At 40.3% G+C, this 22,390-nt stretch overlaps 1 protein-coding gene across 8 annotated transcripts in view; it reads right to left on the bottom strand.

The window, feature by feature from the left end:
* SORCS3 (sortilin related VPS10 domain containing receptor 3) overlaps positions 1 to 22,390 on the bottom strand; it is a 612,545-nt gene that overhangs the window by 51,847 nt on the left and 538,308 nt on the right. For all 8 annotated transcript variants that reach the window (XM_021072812.2, XM_021072813.2, XM_084993359.1 and 5 more), the window contains 2 exons: positions 2,295 to 2,412; positions 879 to 1,012 (listed from right to left, as the gene is read on the bottom strand). In XM_021072812.2, coding sequence (XP_020928471.1) covers positions 879 to 1,012; positions 2,295 to 2,412 — 252 coding nt within the window. The remainder of the gene's footprint in view (positions 1 to 878; positions 1,013 to 2,294; positions 2,413 to 22,390) is intronic.

Below are 22,390 nucleotides of genomic sequence, written 5' to 3'. Positions count from 1 at the left end.
AGTAGAGAGTGAATTAGTAAATGGTTGGAGTGATCCAGATTGCAATGAACATGGTCACAGATGCTTTGAGTTAGAATGTGTTTTGGAAATAGAAACTTACAAGGATTTGCAGATGGCCTGGACATGAGGGTAAAAGAAGGGGAAAATCAAGCTCTCCTAGGATTTTTACTTAAGCAAATGAGTGGGTGTCTGTATGTTTTACTGAATTTGGGAAAATGGTCCAGGGATGGGAGCCTTAAGAAAAGTGAAAAACTGCTCCCAGTAGTGGGTATTGAGGAAGAGTTCTGCTTTGGCTACATTAAGTTTGAAATCCCTATTAGCAATTCAAAGGAAGATGGATGCTGAGTAAACAGATGGACACAAATGTCTTTATCCAAGAAGAGATACAGGCCTGAGCTGGAAGTGAATATTTGGAAATTACTGAGTCAATAGCTAGTAAATGAGATTCAAAGTCATTCTCTGGGATTGTCATTAGAGGGAGAAAAAAGAAGCGATGATAAGGGTTCATTTGGAAGAACACAATTTGAGTCAATGCGTCTGGAGGGAACTGTCCAAGGTGCCAGCTCTCTGGGCTCTCTGTGCCCAGCCCAACTTCTCTGGGACTCTCCAGGACAGCTGCCCACTGAAGATGAGAAGTCCCCTTGGACATGCTGTTCTGCTAGAACCATGATCTTCCATGTGAAAATGCCTCCTCCTGTCCTCCTTCCAGGGATGCAGACTTCCCACCTGGCCAGGAACAGGGGCAGCCAGGCCTGCAGGCCAGCAGACACACCTCCTACCTCTGAGTCATGCCTTTCTCCCCAACTTCATCTTCACCTTCATCCCTCAAACCAGCAAATATCTAGTTGGAATTGGTGACGAGACATGAAGGGACTCACCATTCAAAGTCCCAGTCGGCACAGACACATGGTTCTGAGACCACTGTCCCTGAGGCGTCTCTGCTCAGGGCACACTGAGCACCTGGCTTGCGTTTCTTGAAAATTTTCCTTTCTCCCATGACGCAAGGCTCCCCCTTAGGAAGAAAATCAACAGTGAGAGAGGCAGAAAAACACAAAGAATGTGAACTAAACCACCTCACCTTTTAGTTTTATTTTATTTTATTTTATTTTTATTTTTTCCCGCTGTACAGCACAGGGATCAAGTTATTCTTACATGTATACGTTTTTTCCCTCCCTTTGTTCTGTTGCAATATGAGTATCTAGACATAGTTCTCAATGCTACTCCACAGGATCTCTTTGTAAATCTATTCCAAGTTGTATCTGATAACTCCCGATCCCTCCCACTCCGTCCCTCTCCCGTCAGGCAGTCACAAGTCTATTCTCCAAGTCCATGATTTTCTTTTCTGTGGAGATGTTCATTTGTGCTGTATATTAGATTCCAGGTATAAGTAATATCATATGGTATTTGTCTTTGTCTTCTCTTTTGGTCTCTTTAGGTAGAAATCGCCTTCCCACTAACCATCTGGGAGTTCCAGAGATTAAAAAGCTGATCTTTACTGCCACGCAAGAGGAGCACTGTGGGAAGCTGGCCTATCACTGCTACTCCACCTAACCCAGTCAGTGATTTCGACTTGGCCTTGTTTCTTCTCCACATCCGTGGAGAATACAAAAACTCCAAGTCATCCTCACAGACCGCAGGCAACTTCCCAAATGGCTTAAGTAGAAATTCTAATGGAAAGGAACCTACTTCTGGCATATTTTTCATCTTCAGAGTAAACCTGAAGTGGACCCAACAGGAGTCCTGTCTATGATAAACAACCATGCCTATGTCCTTACTCCCAGTCAAGGGTAAAAAGAGAAGTTGGTGCAAATTATATGCATCCAATAATTATTAAAGAAAAATAGTCTGCCTCTGTTGCATATGGAGCCCCTCACTCCCACCTTTCACCCCTTCTCTTTTGTCCTACCTGCAATGGTCCTTCCAGCTAGTCTGAGAAATCCTCTCATGCTTCCTATTAGAACCTGTGATGGTCAAACCATTGGCCAGTCTCCTAGTTTGGGAAGTTTATCTCTCCATGGGTATCACTAAAATCTCAGGTTATCATTGTCACCTTTCCCTCAGGCTGCTCAGTGATTTCAAGAAGATCAGGATTCCAGAGTGCAAAATGATCCCCAAATATCATCTGGCCCTGCTAGATTTGGGTGTGTGGGCTCCAGACCCTCCCCCATAATCCACCATTATCCTCAGTTGACTCGCTACTTTCCTCCTCAAAATAGGATGGCCTAGTAGGACCAAAAAGAACTTGCAGTAGCTCCTATTTCTAGGACCCAGGATTCCTCCACCCTGCCCTGTACCTGATTGAGCAGGTGCCAGGTCTGGAAGTCCTCCTTATTGCAGCGCCGGCTGAAGATTGATTTGTAGTCCACCTTCACCAACTGCCATTCAGAGCGGAGGCTGAAGTGACCAAAAACTCTAAGGGTTTTCGGGGGAGGATGAGCAAGACAAGAAAAGGCCCCACGGTCAGTCACCAGTGCACAAAGACTGGGGGGAGAGAGGACCAAATTGCAGACTTCACCAATTTTTCCACAGCCAGGTCTTTGATGGCCACTGAGGGGAAAGTCACTGCCCACACAATTTCAATCAACTGACCTAGTATTCATTGCAGGTTTAAAACAAACTTTTTGTATGTGCACAAAAGTATTGTATGTGCTTTACAGGAAGCATTTAAATATAGAAAGGTGTGGAGAAGGAAAAATTTTCCCACTCATCTACAACCCTCTACTCATGGAGAACAGTTGCTCATTTATTTGTTTGTTTGTTTTTAGCGCTGTGCCTGTGGCAGATGGAAGTTCCCAGGCTAGGGGTGGAATTGGAGCTGCAGCTGCCAGCCTACACCACAGCCACAGCAATGTGGAATCCAAGCTGTGTCTATGACCTAGACTGCAGCTCATGGCAACTCTGGATCTTAACCCACTGAGTGAGGCCAGGGATCAAACCTGTGTACTTATGGATACTAGTTGGGTTTGTTACTGCTGAGCCACAAAAGGAACTCCATGTTGCTCATATTTTACATATGGCCTTCTTCTTAATGCAAACACTACTATTATATCTACTGATGTCCCCTGGCAAGGACTCAGTTTTCTCACCTGAAAATTGTACATAGATGTGTTGAGGTGAGGGTAGATTAGCTGATCTAAAAGATGACCTTGCCAGTTCCAAAATTCTGACTGAATCTAAGCATGCTTTACTTGAAATTCTCATTGCTTAATTCACATGAATACCACGCTCTTTTTCCCTTCTCTGAAAAATCATAGTTGTCTTGTAAAAGGAACTCATATTTATGTAAAGCAAAGAAGCACACCATCTGTGAGATTTAGATAATCAATACTGACCTTTTCAAAGACCAGCAGTTGATATCCCTATAAATATGAATGATCAATCGTTTCAAGAAAAAGAGGAGAAAAGACTGATCATCCATACTCCACTCAGTGGCATGTCTTGTAATTACAATGCAAGGCATCCATCACCGTGATGGAAAGGGGAGACCAGTCATGCTGGGAAGAGAAACAGATTGAGGTCTTTCAAGGAATTGGATGGCTTGCATTCCAGCAAGACTTAACCACACTCTCAGCCCTGGGTTCTCCTTTTCCCAAATTCAAATAGTCTTATAGTGACACTAAGAGACTACTTCTCTCCAAGGGACATTTCCTTCTGCTATATGAAAGATGAGGATGCTGTCGTAGGGGTGGAGCTGACTAAATTTGTGAAACTGAGAAAGCAATCTGTTTTGTAGATCATGCAACTTAAAATACACCTCAGGGAAGGATTTTTAATGTTTTATCAGTTATATGTTAAATAAAGCTTTTATAGAGCTTTATCAAAAAAAAAAAAGATTAAATAGGCTTGAGGGAGGAACTAAGGGTCTCTCCTTTAGCACAACTGCATGGTCTTTGCATAAATTTTACTTTAGCCTTGAGTAGTAGGAGCTACAGGGTCTAAAATACCCTGGATTGTGTGGCCAATACCATGTGGGCTACCTCCCTCCAGGGTCTCTCTCTTCTATTGTATTCTTGCCATATTCAGTGGTACCCAAATCCAATGCATTCAAGCCAGGTCTACACTAATGTATTTCTACTATTCAGTTCTGGTTCAGTTCATGGAGAAGTCATGAGTCAGCCTTTTTTTTTAACATTTAACAAAACTGTTATATCTTATTAAAAGTTTCTATTTGTTTTAAGAGAGTAGAATAAGGTTAAAATCTCATCAAGCAAAAACAGACCAACCAACAGAAAAGTAGGATAAATCTTAATGAATGTCCCCTTCTATCCGGACCATCCAAATCCTCTACATCCTTACCTCCTTTAGTAAGTCTTCCTGGATTGGAGTACTTTAAGCAGCAGGATACCGGTGATGCTGAACAAAAAACAAAATGCTTCTGCCTACTTCACATAGTTTACAGTGATTTTATGGACCTCAAAATACATCACGTCAGATTAACCCCCTTCCTCTATATGAAAGGATTACTAGGCAGACAGAAGAGGGAAATTAAGGCGTATGATTTACCTGGCTATCAACAAGGTATCTAACAGGGTATGCTATAGCAGCCTTGAAGAAAAGATGAAAAAATATGATCCAGATGCTAGTAAAATTATGTGGTTGAACAGTACCTAATTACAGCATTAAAATCAAGCAGGAGGGAGGGTGAGTACTTAGCTGCAAGGTTCTGCTGTCGGCTCTTTCTTGTTCATCATTTTTATTAATGACTTGAAGACATGGAAATAATGGTCGTCATTGGAAACTGCATTTTCTAATGACACATGGCTGGTAGAAACAATCAATATGCTTGATGGCAGAATCAAGACCCAAAAAGGTCTTGACAGACTGAGGAGACAGGGCTGAATTTAATAACATGTGACATAACAGGGGAAAACGTCAGGTCCTGCCCTGGCAACTACATAAGCAGTAGATGAAAGAAATGGGGCTTGGTGCAGCTCAGGATAAATAATAATAATGATGATGGTGATGATTTCAGCTTAAGAGTTTTCATGCACAATGTTATTAATATAAATAAACAATTTAGAGAGATCAAAAATACTTAAGGTAATCTTAGAATGCATTAATTAATGCAGAATTTTGTATATCGTCTAGAACAAAAGTGGCAATATCCTGGTCTGTTTTCCATTAAATCTATCAAAAAGGAAAATTCTAGTTTTAGTCTTGGATGTCACCATTTAAGAATGATATAGACTAATATATAACAATATAGACTAAAGTACACTTAGGAGCTTTGGTGGTAGTAGTAGAACTTGAATCTCCTTAAATTTTAAATAAAAGTATGCATATATTGGCATGTATGTATTTATCTATGGAGAAATTGCATATATTTTATCAGTTTTCCAAAGGGTTCACAGTTACCAAAGTTAAGGACCATTAGAAAAGAGAGTGATAGGGAGTTCCCACTGAGGCTCAGCGATAACAAATTCTACCAGCATCCACGAGGACATGGGTTCAATCCCTGGCCTCATTCAGTGGGTTAAGGGTCTGGCATTACCATGAGCTGTGGTGTAGGTTGCAGACATTACTTGGATCTGGCACTGCTGTGGCTGTGGAATAGGCTGGCAGCTGTAGCTCCTACCTGACCCCTAGCATGGGAACTTCCATATATGTGAGGTCAGCCCTAAAAAGACAGACAAACAGACAGACAAGAAAAGAAGAGAAGAGAAAAGAAAAGAAAAGAAAAAAAGAAAAGTGATAAAGATGATGTACTGAATTAAATAGTGGTTCCCCAAAGAGATACAATTGTACTGTAATCCCTGTCACCTGTGAGTGTGACCTTATTTGGATAAAGGTCTTTGAAGATGCTAAGTGAGTTAAGGATCTCAAGATAAAATCATCCTGGTCCTAAGTCCAATTGCAAATGTCCTTATAAGAGATACAAAAAAAGAGAGACATATAGAAAGAAGGTGATGTGAAGACAGAGGCAGAGATTAGAGTTATGCAGCCACAAGCCAGGGAACATCTGGAAACACCAGAAGATGGAATAAGCCTAGAATGAATTCTTTCATAAATAAGAGGGAGGGTGGCCTTGCTTCCAGTTTGACTTTAGACTCTGGCCTCTAGAACTGTGAGAGAATGAATTTCTGTTTGTTTGTTTGTTTTTCATCCACCCAATTTGTGGTAATTTGTCATAGCAGGCATAAGAAATAATAAAAATGACAATATGATTTGAGACCCCTTTTCATCCATCTCTCCAAGGAGCAGTGTAAAAACGATGTCTGGTTAACCTGATGATGATTTAGGAATGGACAGGGGAGTGAAAACCAAAAAAAATGAGCACTCACCCAAGTGCATGGCCTACTTGATCCCGAGCCTCTAAAGGTTGTTCTCAATAACCAACTCAACTCTTTGGGATATCCTGTTCCTGAGCTCAGAGTTCTCATTTTAGGAGTGAACATAATACAGGTACACAATCAGGTCTTGTGGACTAATTCAGATTCCTCTCCTCTGAAACCCCAGCAGATCCATTCCTTTCATCTGTATTTGTTTGGCTTCTATTGCAGACTTCCTTACACCATGTTTTCCAAGTCTTTCCCCAAACTGTAAGTCAATTTTCTAATATTTCCACTTAAGAGTGTGGTAGTCTGCTTTCATGTGCCAGATGCAAATTTTTAAACATTTAAGATCAGGCTTATGAACTTTGCTCACTTCCTCATTGGACCCCAACTAAGATTGTGGGGTAAAATCCGTTAGCAACTTTCAGACATTGATGTCCTCCCCATCTCTCCATCATCAGCTCATGGTAGATCCCCTCCTGTGGGGCATGTGGCTCTGAAACAGGGTCTATCTTTTGCAAAGATATGGCTTCCCTAATTCTGTTCAATATTGGTTTCATTCACTGTTATTTGATTTGAGCTCATAGAAGATGAAGAAATGATGGAAACACAGCAAACTAAGTAGGAGATTAAAAAAAAGACTAACTTAATTTCAAGCATTTATCATCCCTTGTCATAACTACCCTTAGAACAGATGTTAAAATTCACAACATCCATAGAAGTGAGAACCCAGGTGGGAAGTGAGAGGAACCATCAGAGAAGTCAGAGAAATCACGTCCATCATTTTGGAATGATAAACACTGAATATATCCACTTGGTTCTGGAGTGGAAAATGAAATCCTACATTGCTTCTAATTCAGAATACGATAAATCAGTTTCCCAGATAAAATGTTCTCATCTCCTGGAAATGTTCCTCTAAAGCTTATCATAAGTAAAGAAGGAACAGCATACCTGTCCCACTTGTGGCAACTTTTGGGGAAGAATGTGGTTCATATGTCAACTGAATATGAAAACTCAAGAGATGGGTAGGGTAGAAGAACCAAAGATGTGGAACATACCCCAAAAAAAGATAATGTAATTCCAAAATCAGGTGCTACTTCCATTAGAAAGCCTTCTGTGACTGTTTCAACAATACTGAACTCTCACTCCTCAGAAACTCGAATGGTCCTATTATCTTTAGACTAGAGGTTCTCCACTGTCTGCATCAGAATCACCTAGAGAGCTTGTTAAATATAGATCGTCTCCAACCCAAACTTTCTAATTAATATGTTTGGGGTAACTAATGAGGTGCCTGATTACTTGCATATCTAATAACTTCCCAGAGGATGCTGATGTTGTTGTCTCCAGGACCACCCTTTGAGAAATACTGTTCTAGACCACTTACCCATAATTTAATTTTCTTGTATTTTTTTTTTATCAAATTTGTGTCAACCAATGAGAAAGCTCCATAAGGCTGGGAATGTTCTTGTACTTCTGTGTACCACACAAAGCCTTTCAACAGGAGTTGCTTGAAAAAGACTGGCTAACTAATTACTGAGTACTCCTGGAACAAGGCAATTCTAAAGGGTGGTTCCCTTCTTAAGTCTTTGGCAAAAAGAAGCTAATTCCCAGCATGCCCAAATCCACTGTCACCCACTATCCCACCACTTCCTTGCAATTACCAGCATAAACTATTTTGACCTCCTTTTCCAGAAATACATTCCTAGCCCCCTTCTGAACTCAAAGCATATTTTCACCAAAATCATAAAAACCCTGAGATAGAGTATGTAGAAATCTTGAAAATCCCAATTGATGATAAACGTTTATTATCATTGCCCTAATTCTCACTGCTGGGACCTCCAAAGACTCATACCAAAGATCCAGCTCATCAGGGGTTTTTGAATGGGTTGGCTCAAAATTCCTCTGGTAAGGTAAATATTAACCTCAAATGCAGGGTCTTTCTTTATTCTTGTTTGAGGTAACATTTTCTAGAGAGCGTTGGAGAAATCAGATACTCATACATAAATACAGATGACTGTCTGGAAACAGGTATCTTACCCTTTGGTTCCCCTGAAGAAGTTGCTCCCAACCATAGACTCAAATACATGAATTCACAGAGCCATTTCTCACAGTATGGATTTTCGGGAAAAATCAATTAAAATTTATTACTTTTGTTTTCCTTTTTCTTTTTCCTTTGTCACCTGGATTTTTTTTTTTTTTCATGAGAGTTTTTGGCTCCACTCAAGATTCATTTTCCTCTTGGGCTGAAGACCTGTGACCATTTCTCTCTTTTTTTAAACCCCTCTGCTGTCTGTCTGGACTGCTAATGGGACTCAGGTCACAAAATGCCCTCCTTCACTCCCGGGTGTTAACTTTCAATATACAGGTGGTCTGGGCATAGAGGCAAGGGTATTAGGTAATGAAAGAGAAGTCTTGTTTTTCCTAGCTCTGATCTGCTGCTAGATTAGCTAGGTGACCTTAAGCCAATCATTTCATCCCCCAAACATCAGTGCCCTTAACAGAAGATTTAACAATTTAACAATTTTTCATCAGTGATACATGTACACAAAGGATGAGATGCAGAAGTAGTCTAAATGGAACATAGCCCGTTGAGGACAATTTCCAAGAGTTTATTTTCTTTCAATCCCTATGTCTGCCTCCAGGTAGATAGTCTGTCTATATTCTGGTGACCCCTGCACACAAAGGATTTATCTATAAGGGTCATTCATCTTTGTCTCCACTGGCACTTCTTTCATATAACAGATGCTCAATAAATACTTCTGGTTTGATTAATGGGTAGAATTAATCTACCAAAAAACCATCTACTTCTTCCAAAATTGGGGTAATAGCTTTATCTGCCCTTATTTCTGGGCCAAAGAACATGGCTTTGCTAGGTGTCCTTTGGGGTTTGGGAGGAAAAAAACAATCTCAGGAAAATAGCATCAGCTTCTCTTCCCTTGTTATCATGGACTGTGCTAGGATTTCCAAAAACAGCTGTGATTTGCTGGGATTGGAAATAACACACCTTCTCTAATCCACCATCCGGACCTGAATAAGCCTTGTAAGGAGGGAAGTGATTAATTTGAGAGAGGGAGGTGTTTTACAAAAATAAAAGACTTCATTAGAATTCCACACACACAAAGGGTTAGCTACTCATTAATTAAATGATTTCAAAGGGGATCTTGGTATATAATTGCTATAATTTAGGTGGAAACAATGCCATACTAAATGTAATTAGAGGAGTAGGCTCTGTAAAGATGTTTTCCTCTTTAGCGGAGAGCAACTCTGGGTTGCCCGATTCCCCTCTGCACTGTAACCTGGTTCTTTTTTCAACCTCCAAATACATCAGCTTTCATATATAGTTATAAAAGCTGAGAGAGTTTCAAGGAGAGAGTGGTTGACCACAATCCTTCCAAAAGGAAAAGAACAAGAATTCTTTACTAGGAAACCACTGGAAATACGCAAAAGAAAGAGCAAACAGTGCACAGGGAGTTAGATTAGAGGATGCCACTGCAGACTGACTTTTGAGGCAACATTTGGTCAAACTTAACTAGGATAATACTGTGTTGTCATCCACCTGCCCAGGACCTTCTCCATTTCCTTGATCTTCCTCAGTTACCCCAGAGCACGCACCTTGAGCTCTTCTAACCACCAGCTCTTCCAGCTTCACCTGCCTGAAGAAAACCTTAAGAAACAGAACAACGCCAAAGCTGACTCCATCCGTTTCTTCTTGACTTTCCACTTTCTGTTATTGCCTCAACTGGATTCTCAGTTATCAGACTAGAAACCTCTGTGTTAGCAGAGACTCATCCCTCAACATGGTCCTCGATCTTAACTTCCAGCCTGACACTCAATCCTTATACATGTCTACAAACCCTCTCAACTCCATTTGTATGCCACGCCTGTGTGCTAGTAGTAATAATAGCTATCATTGATGGGTATCTGACAGAATGCTTGTCAGGTGCCAGGAACTCTGCTAAATGTTCCCTGGCTATTATCATCCTGAATCCTCCATACAATGCCTGAGAATCTTAGGTAAAGCCTTTTCAGATGAGTAAACTGAGGACCTGGCCATACTCAAGGTCAAGATTGAGCTGGGATTCAAGTTGACTTTAATGTGAAGCTAAAGCTTTAACCAGTCACACTTCCTCCGGCTGAAGACTAATCCAGGCTCTCAGTACCTCTCACCTCCTCACTAGTTTCACTAGATTAAACCCTACATTCTCTTCCACTAAAAGAAGCATGATTTCCTAGTGCCTGCTTTTCCTCTGCCTGGGATACCTTTTCCAACTTCTCACCTTGTCCAAATCCTACCCACTCTACAAGTGTCAAGTCAAATAATATGCAGTAATTCTGGGGAGGAGGGCAGGAAGAAGGGAAGGAAATCTTTTCAAATCTAAGTAATTTTCAGTAACCATTTTGAGTTCTTTTTGTTTTTCTTTTTAGGGTCACACCTGAGGCATGTGAAAGTTCCCAGCTAGGGGTCTAATAGGAGCTGCAGCTGCTGGCCTGAACCACAGCTACAGCAGCGCTGGATCCGAGCACTGTCTGTGACCTACACCACAGCTCACAGCAATGCTGAATCCTTAACCCACTGAGCAAGGCCACAGATCAAACCAGTATCCTCATGGATCCTAGTGGGGATCGTTAACCACTGAACCATGAAGGGAACTCCCTTAAGTTCTTTTTTAAGAAAACAAAACTACTCTAAGTATACAAAGTTTTTTTTTTAATTTATTTTTCTTATCATCACTTAAACATATTGATCTAATGGTAATGTTTAGAAAGAATATATTCTCAATGATATCAACTCTTTGGAACTAGCCTATCCTTTGCTTGTGGCCCAGTGTGCAGTCAATTTTATATATATAATTATTTATATATACATTGAATATTTGCTTAAAAATACATATTTTCTATTTGTTATGTGGAGGGCTGTATATAGTTCTTTACAGCAAGCTCGCTAATAGTGTTACTCATCTCCAAAATCACACTAACTGTTGGACTTCTTGGTCTGTTGCTATTTGCCTGAAGTTTAATAAACTACTCCCCTATAATAGTTCAAATCTTCCATTTCTCCTTGAATTTTTTGTTAATCATTGCACTATACAGGTCTTGAGATTTTTTTCTGTCTTCGAGACAGACTATTCTACTTGGCTTTAATTTAAATGCTAACTTTTCTGTTACGCTCTCCATGATGTTTCTTCCCCCTCCATTCCTTTCTTTCTTAGGAAGAAAAAAAATTATCTCTTTCCTCTGAATTTTCGTAGCATTTTTTCTCTATATTTTGACTATCATCCTTGGCACTTCCAACAGGTATCAAAATTCAGAGAATATTCACCTAAATATATTGTCATCTTTGCTAGGTTTTAAACTCTTGCAATTCTGCAATTTATATAAGCTGTGCCTTACATATTGTAAATGCTTGTCATATACATATTTTCTGAGAGCCAGGAGAATAAATTGGTTAAACATCAAATATGTTGGCTTCAGACAAGCCAGGATGTGAGCCCCAGTCCTGGAGCAACTGGAAGTTCTTTATATGTATATTTATTAGACTTAAATTTCCTCATTTGCAAAATTAGGATAATAACAATACCTACTACATAAAGTAACACAGAGGAAGACAACCATCATATGATATCACTTATATGTGGAATCTTAAAAAAAAGGATACAAATGAACTTATTTACAAAACAGAAACAGACTCACAGAATTTGAAAACAAACTTATGGTTACCAAAGGGGACAGGTGGTGGTGGGAGGATGGATTGGGGGTTTGGGACGGCCTGTACACACTATTGTATATGAAATGGATAGTCAACAGGAACCTGCTGTATAGCACAGGGAACTCTACCTAATAACCTATATGGGGAAAGAATCTGAAAAAGAATAGATGTGTGCATGTGTATAATTGAATCACGTTGTTGTACAGCGGAAATAATTACAATGTTGTAAATCAACTATACTTCAATAAAACTTTACAAAGGGAAAAAAAATACCTAACAGAGTTCTGAGGTTTAAATGTGTTGTATACTTGTAACGTTTAATATAAATTAAGAAATGAATAATCTTAAGCAACTATTAGTATTTTACATAATAGTAATTAATTAAGTTGCTTCATGTCTTTTGTTGGATGCCTGAAAATTTTGTGGGCAGAGAGTGTGCCTTACGCTTTTATAGCCCTGTTATCTCTACTCTAAGATTTTGCAAACAGGAGGTTATCTGCAGAAGTCAATTAAACAACAATAACAATAATAATTAGAAACATAAATATTCATGATAATTTATTGAACACTCACAGTATGCTAACCACTTTACATGGATTATCTAATTTCACCTATTGTCCCCATGTGATAGATGGGGAAAGTAAGCCTCAAAGAAGTTTAATAATTCATTCAAAAAGGCTACACAGTGAATAGGCATTGGAGTCAGGAGCCGAATTTAGGTGTTTGCTGCTAGTGTTATAACACAGTTCTCAGCACAATGCTTTCAGCAAATCTCATACCCCTTCTTCTGTGTTTTGTAACTAATTAGCAGTCATTTAACTGCACAGTTCAGCACAGAGGTATGGGCATGGGGCGGGGAGGAGGCTCTTTGCTCCAGCTTATCATAGGCTGCTTGCATAAAAGGCAGAAACAGCATGAAATATATAAAACTGAAATCACAGTTGGAGGAAGGAAGAAAAAGAGAAATATGTAGAGGTTATATCTAGAGAGCTCCAATTATGGCTCAATTTGTCTCAAGATCAAAAGTATTTATTCTGTGAGGAATTATGTACTTGATCTTAAACTGCAATCTTCATTGGCTTGGTTTCTGGTTGGGAGTCCCTGGGGCATGAAAAAGAACAGAGCTTCACCCACTATCTGGAAAAAACAAAACCCAGATAAAGTAGTGGCCTGCTCAAGAACACAAAGGGCTAGAACCCAAGTCATCTGAAATCCAGTTCTTTCTCCCACACTGACTGCTTTTCATGGGAAACCTTTGCAGCTTGCAGGATGAATCATGGTAGAGCATATATGACAGTAATTGCTGGAGGAACACATGGTAGGAATTTGACCAAATCCAGGGCTATGTGTAATCAGGAAAGGCTTCAGACAAGACCCACTTTCCACATTAGGCTGCCTTTTCTTCAGCCTCCTGTGTCTAAAGAGAGCTCTGGGTTTTTCAAACTGTGCCCTGCTACTCTGGAACTATAGATGTATGCTATTAGGTTCTTTTAAAAGAGAATTTCCTTTGGTGCACTAAGACTGGCATTCGTCTGCATAGCCTAATGGGTCCAATAAATCATCAGAATGACATAGACAATGATGTGTCCTGGTCTCCGGGGAAATGAGCCTGTTCCCCTCCAGAGAGACAGCTTAGCTATTGTCATTGAGCTCCTGATGTGGGTCAAGGTCAGAGATGCTAGGGTTATGGAATCTAGGTTGTGCTTCACAGGTGGCCAGCAAGCCAGAAGGCAGGCACAGACCTTCAGTTCACAAATGAGGGAGGATCCCTGTGGGTACTAGAGAGGAAGGAGTCTCCTGTCGGTCCAGGTGTTGCCTCCATGTTGACATGTAGATATATGTGCCCCAAACTGAATGTTCTGCAATGACCCAGCCTGGCTACTTGCAATTTATCCTATTGACACACCAGATTTATCTCTCATTCTTCCAAGTAAACAATTAAACCAGCTGTGGATTCCAGTGAGTCACACACTATCTTCTCTGCCATCTCCATCCAAGACTTAGAAGTAGCCATTGCTAGGAAACCGCATATCCCAGCTCAATCCTTTTTACCCAGCCTTGACTTCTTTCACTGGCTGGATGTCATTAATTTCAGAGCAAATTATTAGAAACCTGGAAAACAGTTCTGAAATACGTGCAGATTTATGACGAAGTCATTTCACAAAAGGTCGCAGGCAACCCTGCCTGCTATAATTAAATCTTTCATTAATTTTTAAAATACACAATAACTTACAAACGCAGAATAAGTTAACCGAATGACCTTGAAAAAACTATTTCGAGCACTGCTTCATCAGAAGCCACTATCTAGCAATTTCCTGAATTTTTATTTTACATGTGGGATTTGTCTTTTTCCATTTTTGTCTTTGATTGGGTTCCAGTAGTCCGTTTATGTGAAATGATTCAGTGTGTAAATGATTAACTTACACACTGCAGAGTGACGGTGGGTAGTTCAGACTCTCCTTCCTTTAGGTCACAACTTCAAAGGTAGAGTAAGTGTTACCCACACAATCATCCATACATATTTAAATGCAGCCTCTATGCTTTTATTATGTGGAAGCTACTGGCGGGTGGGAAGGGGGGTTATTGGCAGTGTCCATGGCATGCAAGAGTTCCCTGGGCCAGGGATTGAATCCATGCCATAACTGTAACCAGAGCCACAGCAGTGACAACACCAGACCCTTAATCCCCAGAGCCATGAGAGAACTCTTACTTGTTTTTTTTTTGTAAGTACATGTTGATAAATGATTTCTCTTTTTTCATTATAAAAAGCATGCATTCTCACTACAAAACAGAAACTATAAAAATCTATAGATGAGAAAATAAACACCCTACTGGAGTTAACCATTTTTGATTCTCTGTGATATTCCTTTTCATTTGTTGACAGTGTTCTTCTTTCTCAGACTAAGAGATAAACAGTAATCAGAATTCACAACCAGAGATAAAATCTTTGGAAGTTAGAAGCAACTGTGAGATATCTTGCCTTCCCTCCCTTTCTCTCTCCCTTCCTCCCTCCTCTGTGTGTGTACATTTGCCCTTTTGTCTCTGTCTCACACACAAACAAGCATGTGCGCGCGCGCACACACACACACACACACACACATCACCACCACTAAAAGCTCAAAATTGCATTATGGAAAATATTCCCTAAACACTAGAGTTGAAATTGTATTCTAGCTGAGTGGATTCCAGTGAGTCACATACTATCTTCTTTGCCACCTCCGTCTAAGACTCAGAATTAGCCATATAACCTCATAAAAAACTGACCTTTTTCTCTGTAAGGTATAGAATAAGCTATAAAACAGTGCCTTCCCATCAGCAGAGACATTGCCCATCTTGTTTATGCCCAGCCCAGCTCCTAAAGTTCTCAGGACAGTGTCTACCTTGTAGTGGGCACTCAATACATATTGTTACATAAAGACATAATCAACTCTCTTGTAATAGCAACTCAGTCCATGTGGCTTCCTGAGTCCTTCTCTAAGCATTCCTATAGAGTTCAGTTCTTTCTGAGAGACCTAGGCCCTCCACGCCTCCTTTTGCCTCCTGCCTCCATAATCCCTTGTCTTTGCTATGTTGGTCCTCGGTCATTGGTCTCCAGAAATTCAGGCCACATCCCTGCCACCTAATTGTTTTCCCTTTAAGATGTGGAAGGGATTAGTGATAAAGGAGGTCATTGGCTTCAGGGGAATTGCATTGAGTGAAAGTGCGACATGAAAAAGACCGTAATAGAAATAGGCAGGGGATTGACAACAAGGAATCATACACACAGAGCCATGTTAGTTACATGGTATGATGATGGGTGAGATGGTGAAGAGACAGGGATTAAAGGTTTGAAAATAACCACCTGGAGAGGAGGAGGGACAGTTGAGAAAGAGACTAAAAGGCATTGGATCTGAAGAGGCAAAAGAAAGAAAGCTTATCTTTTAAATGCATTTAAAGAAATCATTCAATATCTAAACAACTTTAACTCTTAAAAAAAATCTTAATAAGCTCCTTCCATGGGTTTGAAAGTTTCCAGTCCACAGCATTGGGAATGTAGTCTGTGAACCTGTGAAAGATGAGTCAGGAGCTGAGTGATGGAGAATCTGAGAGGTGGAAACAAAAGGGAGAAAATGAATGTTCAAGATGGGATTTGAGAGGGGAGGAATATCTGGGAATTAAAAGAGCTGTAAAGGGGTGGGGGACACCTGGTTTTCCTTTGTCATTGCATTTCTGTTTCCTGCTTTGTGTCAAATCCTGCACCAAGAGGTAAAAAGAATCAGATAAAAAAAGAAAAAGTAGAAGTCAGCCCCTTCCCTTAAGTAGTTTGCAGTTTAGTCTCACAGTATTATTCACTCTCAGTGTATTTGCTGAGCCCCAATTATCCACAGTCCTCCATGTACTGCGCTGATGAGGATGACAAATAAGGCAGTTGCCAACTTTACAAATCTATCAGAGTAAAAAAAGACCTCACACCCTGACTGCAGGGACGACCAATGTGTAAAACAGAGCACAGTACAAAAATAAAGGTGACAAAGCCAATTCACCATGACCCAGCAATTCCATTTTTAGGTCTGCAGCTCAGAAAACTTCTATTGATGTATTTGGAGGCATAATCCAAGACAGGACAATACTGTTTGTAATAGTGCAAAACTGGAAACAAGCCAAAGGTCCATCAATAGGAGAATGAAGAAATAAACTGCATATGCATGCCATGACAAAATGCCTCAGAATTATAAGTGTCTGAAACAAATGGATACGTCCCAAGAGAGATAACAGTGACTGACAAGCATATAGAGGAATGATAGAATCTGGATAATTACACATTTAAAAAACACACAAAGCAACACTACATATAGTTTTATGGATAATTAAATGTGTCCTAAAAACATCAACATGCATACCAAATTCACAGCAGTGGTTGATCTGTGAAGGGAGTGAGGGGATAGGGTCTGAGAATGGACAATACCGAGAAATCCAACTCTACTGGGATGTTTTGCATATTTGCTTTAAAAATCTGAAGCCCAAAGGATAACGTGTTAACATTTATTAATTCAAAGTGGTTGGTATACAGGTGCTTGCAATACTCCTCTTTGTACTTTACTGTATTTTTTAAGACTTTCGAAAAGAACTGTAAGAAAACAATTATAGGTATGAAATTATGGATGTAGAATCTATATTAGGAATCACAAATTCAAAATCTTACAGGAACCAGCTTAAATGAACAATGAATAAGCTGCAACACCTGGAGAAGACATGTATATCAGGTAAGAGGTGGGGCAAGAAATAGTACAGCCAGTGGAAAATGGCCAGCTGCCATGGAGCTCTAGCAGTTTATTGGACTATGGGCATTTGGAGCTCAGTGCTGTGAGATTTTTTTGTCTGCAAATTTTAGCTCCATTAAGAAAAGTGCAGACCAACCTAAACATATCTATAATCTAACCCATGAAGCTTAAGACAGAAATTTAATAAAACAAAATAAAGGAGACCTGGAAGAAATATGGAGGGCTTCCTGAAAGAGGTGGGACTCGTCTGTATGGTTAAAATAAGAAATGAGGAAACTTCTCGACCATTTCAGATGATTTGTCTATTCAAATAGTCAGCCCTCCACATCTGCTTGCTCCACATCCACAAACTCAACTAACTACGGAACAAAAACATTAAAACCAAAATACAGAAAATTCCAAAAAGAAAAACTTAAATTTGCCACACACTTGCAAATATTTATATAGTCTTTAGATTGTATTAAGTATTATAAGTAATTTAGAGATGACTTAAAGTATGTGGGAGGATGTGCGAAAATTATGTATGCCATTTTATATGAGAAACTTGAAGATTCATAAATTTAGGTATCCATGGTTGGGAGGGGTGTTCTGGAACCAATCCCCACCAGATACCAAGGGACAACTGTATTTCCAAAGAGAGCATAACTGAAGTAGTTTGTGGATAGGAGAAGTTTGTAGAAACTGTGTCAAAAATTTAAATGATATTTTGTAACGCAGCCACAACAGATTAAGCTCCATGTACTCTCTTGTTCAAGGTCAATAAACTATAGCCAGTGGGACGAATCTGGCCCAAGGCCTGTTGTAGATGGACTAGAGCCTGATGATGGTTTTTACATTTTAATGGGCGTGGGGGAAAGCAAATGGAGAATTATATTTTCCATCACGTGAAAATTGTATGAAATTGAAATTGCAGTGTCCATAGGTGAAGTTTTATTGGAACACACGATGTCCATTCATTCATATTGTCTGTGACTGCTTTCAACACCAGAAGAGGAAAGCCAAGTTGATGTAGCAAAGACCCTGTGGCCAGCAAAGTCTAAGACCTTTATAGAGAGAATCTACTGACCCCTGCCCTAGTTGGCCAAAGTTCTTCCCGGTAGGTAGCCCATTTTTCGATCATTAAACTATGGAGACTGAAAACATCTCTAATGTCACTCAGTGGAGGTTATTTCACTTCATTGTCACATTCACATGAGGAAACTCAGGCTCAGAGGGAAGGTATGCAAGACATCTAAGGTCACCATGATGTAAGTGGCCATCTCAGCCTTGTCCCTGGAGAGTGGACCTCCAAAGCCCATGCTCTCAGCCACCACGCCATCCCACACACACAGCAATCCATCAGTCAAAATAAGCCTTTTCTTTCCAGACTATCCTTCCAGTACCTTCCAGTATCATCCAAGCCCCCTAAGTAGGTATGCCTTCTAATTTTGCACACTGTGGCCCCAACTCAGTGGGCTCTTGAATTGATGGCAAGTCTGGTACTAACTGAAAGGCCTGAGTCCAGCAGTGACTGGCGAAGATGACTTGGGAGTTCACTGGATTTGCCGATTACGCGAATGACTTACTTTAGGCAAAGCAAAATCAGACTTTTCCAGCAAACAACAAAGAATCGAAAAACAGATCAATGGAAGCAGCACTGGCTCATTTCCAACGACTTTATCGGATGCAGTTACGAGAGGCTAAACAATGCATTTAAGCCCAGGGCTGGGTCTCCATGTTGTGCCAAGGCTGGATTTAAGAGCATGTTCCCTGCTAAGCTTGTGGTCACAGTCTCTTAAGTAGAAAGAAGGTCTTAGCTTTTCTCTTTTTTTCAAACCTCTGCAGCTTTGGGGTTTGCATAATTTTCTAGGCAAATGTTATCTCTCTTCTTTCACTCTGACTATTAGTTCTGCTGCTGGAACAATGGATCCGAGATTTATACCAATTAGAATGGGATTTACATAGGGAGTCAGCGAGGCAATTGGCCCTAGACAATTTTCTGAGCACATCTCGGTCCCTCCCCACCTCTCACTCTCCCCTCTACAGCCTAGGTATGTTCACATTCTTCTGCTCCAAGTTTGTTCACACTGTCCCCAACCTAGGATGTCCTTGGTCCCCCTTTCTGCATAGACATAAAGCCCTAGCTACTCTATTTTTAATCCCTTCTTTGATATCCAATGGCAAATACAGTTTGTGCTACACCTTACCATTTACTTGATTTCTAGTTCTTTCATGTATTTGTTATCTTCTTTCAGATAGACTGTACTTGTGTCTGGCAGGGCAGTGGGAAGCCAATGGCACTTGGTGAATAATATTCCAGCACTCTCACCCCCAACACCATGGTTCTTTTCTGAGCACACCTTGGGAGAATTCTAGTGCCTTTCCTCAAATTTCAGCTCCAAACCTAGAGTTTGATATTCACATTCCTTGCTGTCAATTTTCCGTTTGCTGAATATGTGAGCTGAGCACTTATTTCTCTGAGTCTCAGTGTTCTTCTCTTCCCATGGACAATTATCTGATCTACCTGGCAGGGTTACTGGGAGATGTCAATGAAATCAAGTTTGAGAAAGAACTTGGAGAGATACCTGCCACAAAGGAATGTGTGGAACAGACACAGGCTTGCTGCTGCTCACTCCTGGTGAGAAGTATCTGCTTTCTTCCAGGGAAGCTGTGCCCCTCCCTTTGGGGATTTTTTTTTCCCTTGGGAGGCTGCCAGGTTCTCCCTGTTCCCTGTGAAAAATCAGCTAAATCACAGTCAATAGGTTCAACATTTCATATCAAGAATTTCTAATATAGATTTGAGGCTACAGGAAAACAGTGTTTTTCCATCTGATTCCATATCCCAGCCAAGCAAAAAAGAGCGCTTCTTAAAGTGCCAATTTGAGGGCCAATAGTGGACCAAATGAGCCCAAAGTGCCCTAAAAAAAAAAAAAAAAAGCAGATGTTTCATTACCTGGAGAGCCACTGCCTATGATGACAATAGGCTCTTCAGCTTGTCAGTCACCCTGCCTGAGACACAATAGGCCCCTGGCTTGTCAATCAACCCTCTCTGTTCTTGGCCTTAAGTAATAAGAATGATCACATTTCACTGTGAGTTATATTAGACTAGATGGTTCCCATCAGGGTTACCAGGGAGATGTTGAAATAATAACATTTGAAAAGACACTGGAAAAAAAGAGCACAATAAAAGTAAGCAAATCCCATGCCTGCAAGCTGGGGACTGTCTAGTTCAAATAAATTCCTCTATAAAGCCACTGTGTTAGAATGTTCCATGCTACTGAGCTTTGGCCTCCAGGAGAAGTGGAAGCTGAAGAGATTCTGTGGAAGGTGGAGGAATTAAAAAATCATTCCCAGGCCAGTCCTCAATTCTCTAGCTGTCCCTCTGTGCCCACTGCCATTCCACTCCTTGCTTTATCACATAGACATAGGCCACTCTAATTCCTACCCAACCCCAGGCTCCCATAACTTGCAACTACTGGATTTTGAACAAAAAACTTAAGAATATCTGGAGATCTTCAATCATTTTCCTAAAATGCTAGAGCCATGAGCCAGGGATGTCATTATAATCACAACAGTGGTAAGATTATTGGGGATAATATTCATAAGATTCATGTGCTAATTTGTTCATTTATTCAATCTCTCTCTCTCTATATATATATATATAGATATATATATATCTATATATAGATATATATGGTTAAATCTTTGGTGCTAGTACAAAACTGATGCATACGGCAGTCAAAGAACATGATACACAAAGATCCTCCCTCATGGGAACTTAAAGTTCCTGTGTGTGGGTGTTTACATACATATGTATGTGTGTTTGTGTCTTAAGGGTAGATCAAGGGACAGGGAAGTACTAAACAAACTACCATTTTCATTAATACACATGGTCTGAAATATTGTAAAAGAAGCCTACATTGGGCTAGGACAGCATATAGCATAGGAGTCCAACCTGATCTAGTGGGCTAAAGGAATATGTGCCAGAAAACAAAACAAAACAAAACTGATATTTAAGCTGAGACCTAAGATACCCAGAAGCCCGGCTGTTCGACCAGGGAGGGCAAGCACAATGCAGATGTGCACACAGACAAAGACCCCAGGGCAGGGAGATCAGTGGATCAGGGAAGAGTGCTCAGACGTATGGATGCCAGAAATAAGGACCCAGAGAGGGACTCAATGTAGATATTTGTAGGCCATTCAGTGAATTTGGAATTTATCCTAAGGGCACTGGAAAGCCCTCCAGGGGTTTGAGAAAAGGAGGGCTGTTTCCAAATTTCCAATGTCAAGAACATCACTCAGTATCTAATTTGTAAACATAACCAAGACCCTTTATAGTCTCAACCCCTTAACATCCAGTCATGCTCTCTTATGGTTTTTTCCTTTGCCCTGAGGTCACTCATTTGTACAACTAATAATTACTAATTTTTGTTTTTGTCTTTTTTCCTTTTAGGGCCACACCCATGGGATATGGAGATTCCCAGGCTAGAGGTCAAATCAGAGCTGTAGCTGCCAGCCTACACCACAGCCACAGCAATACTGGATCCTTAAACCACTGAGTAAGGCCAGGGATCAAACCCACATCTTCATAGATACTAGCCGGGTTTGTTAACCACTGACTGAGGCAGGATGGGAACTCCTTAACCAATAATTATTGATTCCCTACTATGTGCCTACCCCCCTTTTGGGTACTGAGGCTACAGTATTCAACAAAACTGATAAAATGTGCGCCTTCTTTTGCGCTTTCTTTCTGTTACCTACTAATTGGTTTTCCACTGGTGAACTGCTATGGAAATTTCCAAACTAACTCAATCATCACCTTTTGTATGTGTGAGTCTTTTATGTGCCTATACCTATATTCTGGTAATATAATTAGGGTTTCTTGATGTTGTGTTTCCTACTCCCCCCAACACTGGACTGAGAGCTCCATAAATGTAGAAATAACTGCTTTTACTTCTTGAATATCACGTAAGAGGGTCTCAAACATACCGGAGGCTCATTAAATGTTTTCGAATGAATGAACTGTGTAGTAGCAGGGCTCTCTAGAGAAACATAATGAATAGGAGATAGAGATACAAATAAAGATGACCTAGACATAGATATGGGGGAGAGAGAGATACATAGGACATATGGAGGCTAATATGTCCCAAGACCTGCAGGGTGAGTCAGCA

Source organism: Sus scrofa, chromosome 14 (genome assembly GCF_054392235.1).
Source record: "Sus scrofa isolate SSC_HxYL_T2T_F1_AM1 chromosome 14, Sscrofa_HxYL_maternal_Yorkshire_Landrace_v2.0, whole genome shotgun sequence".
Classification (NCBI taxonomy): Eukaryota; Metazoa; Chordata; class Mammalia; order Artiodactyla; family Suidae; genus Sus; species Sus scrofa.
The sequence above is the reverse complement of the archived record's forward strand: the minus strand, read 5'-3'. Positions and strand labels throughout refer to the sequence as shown.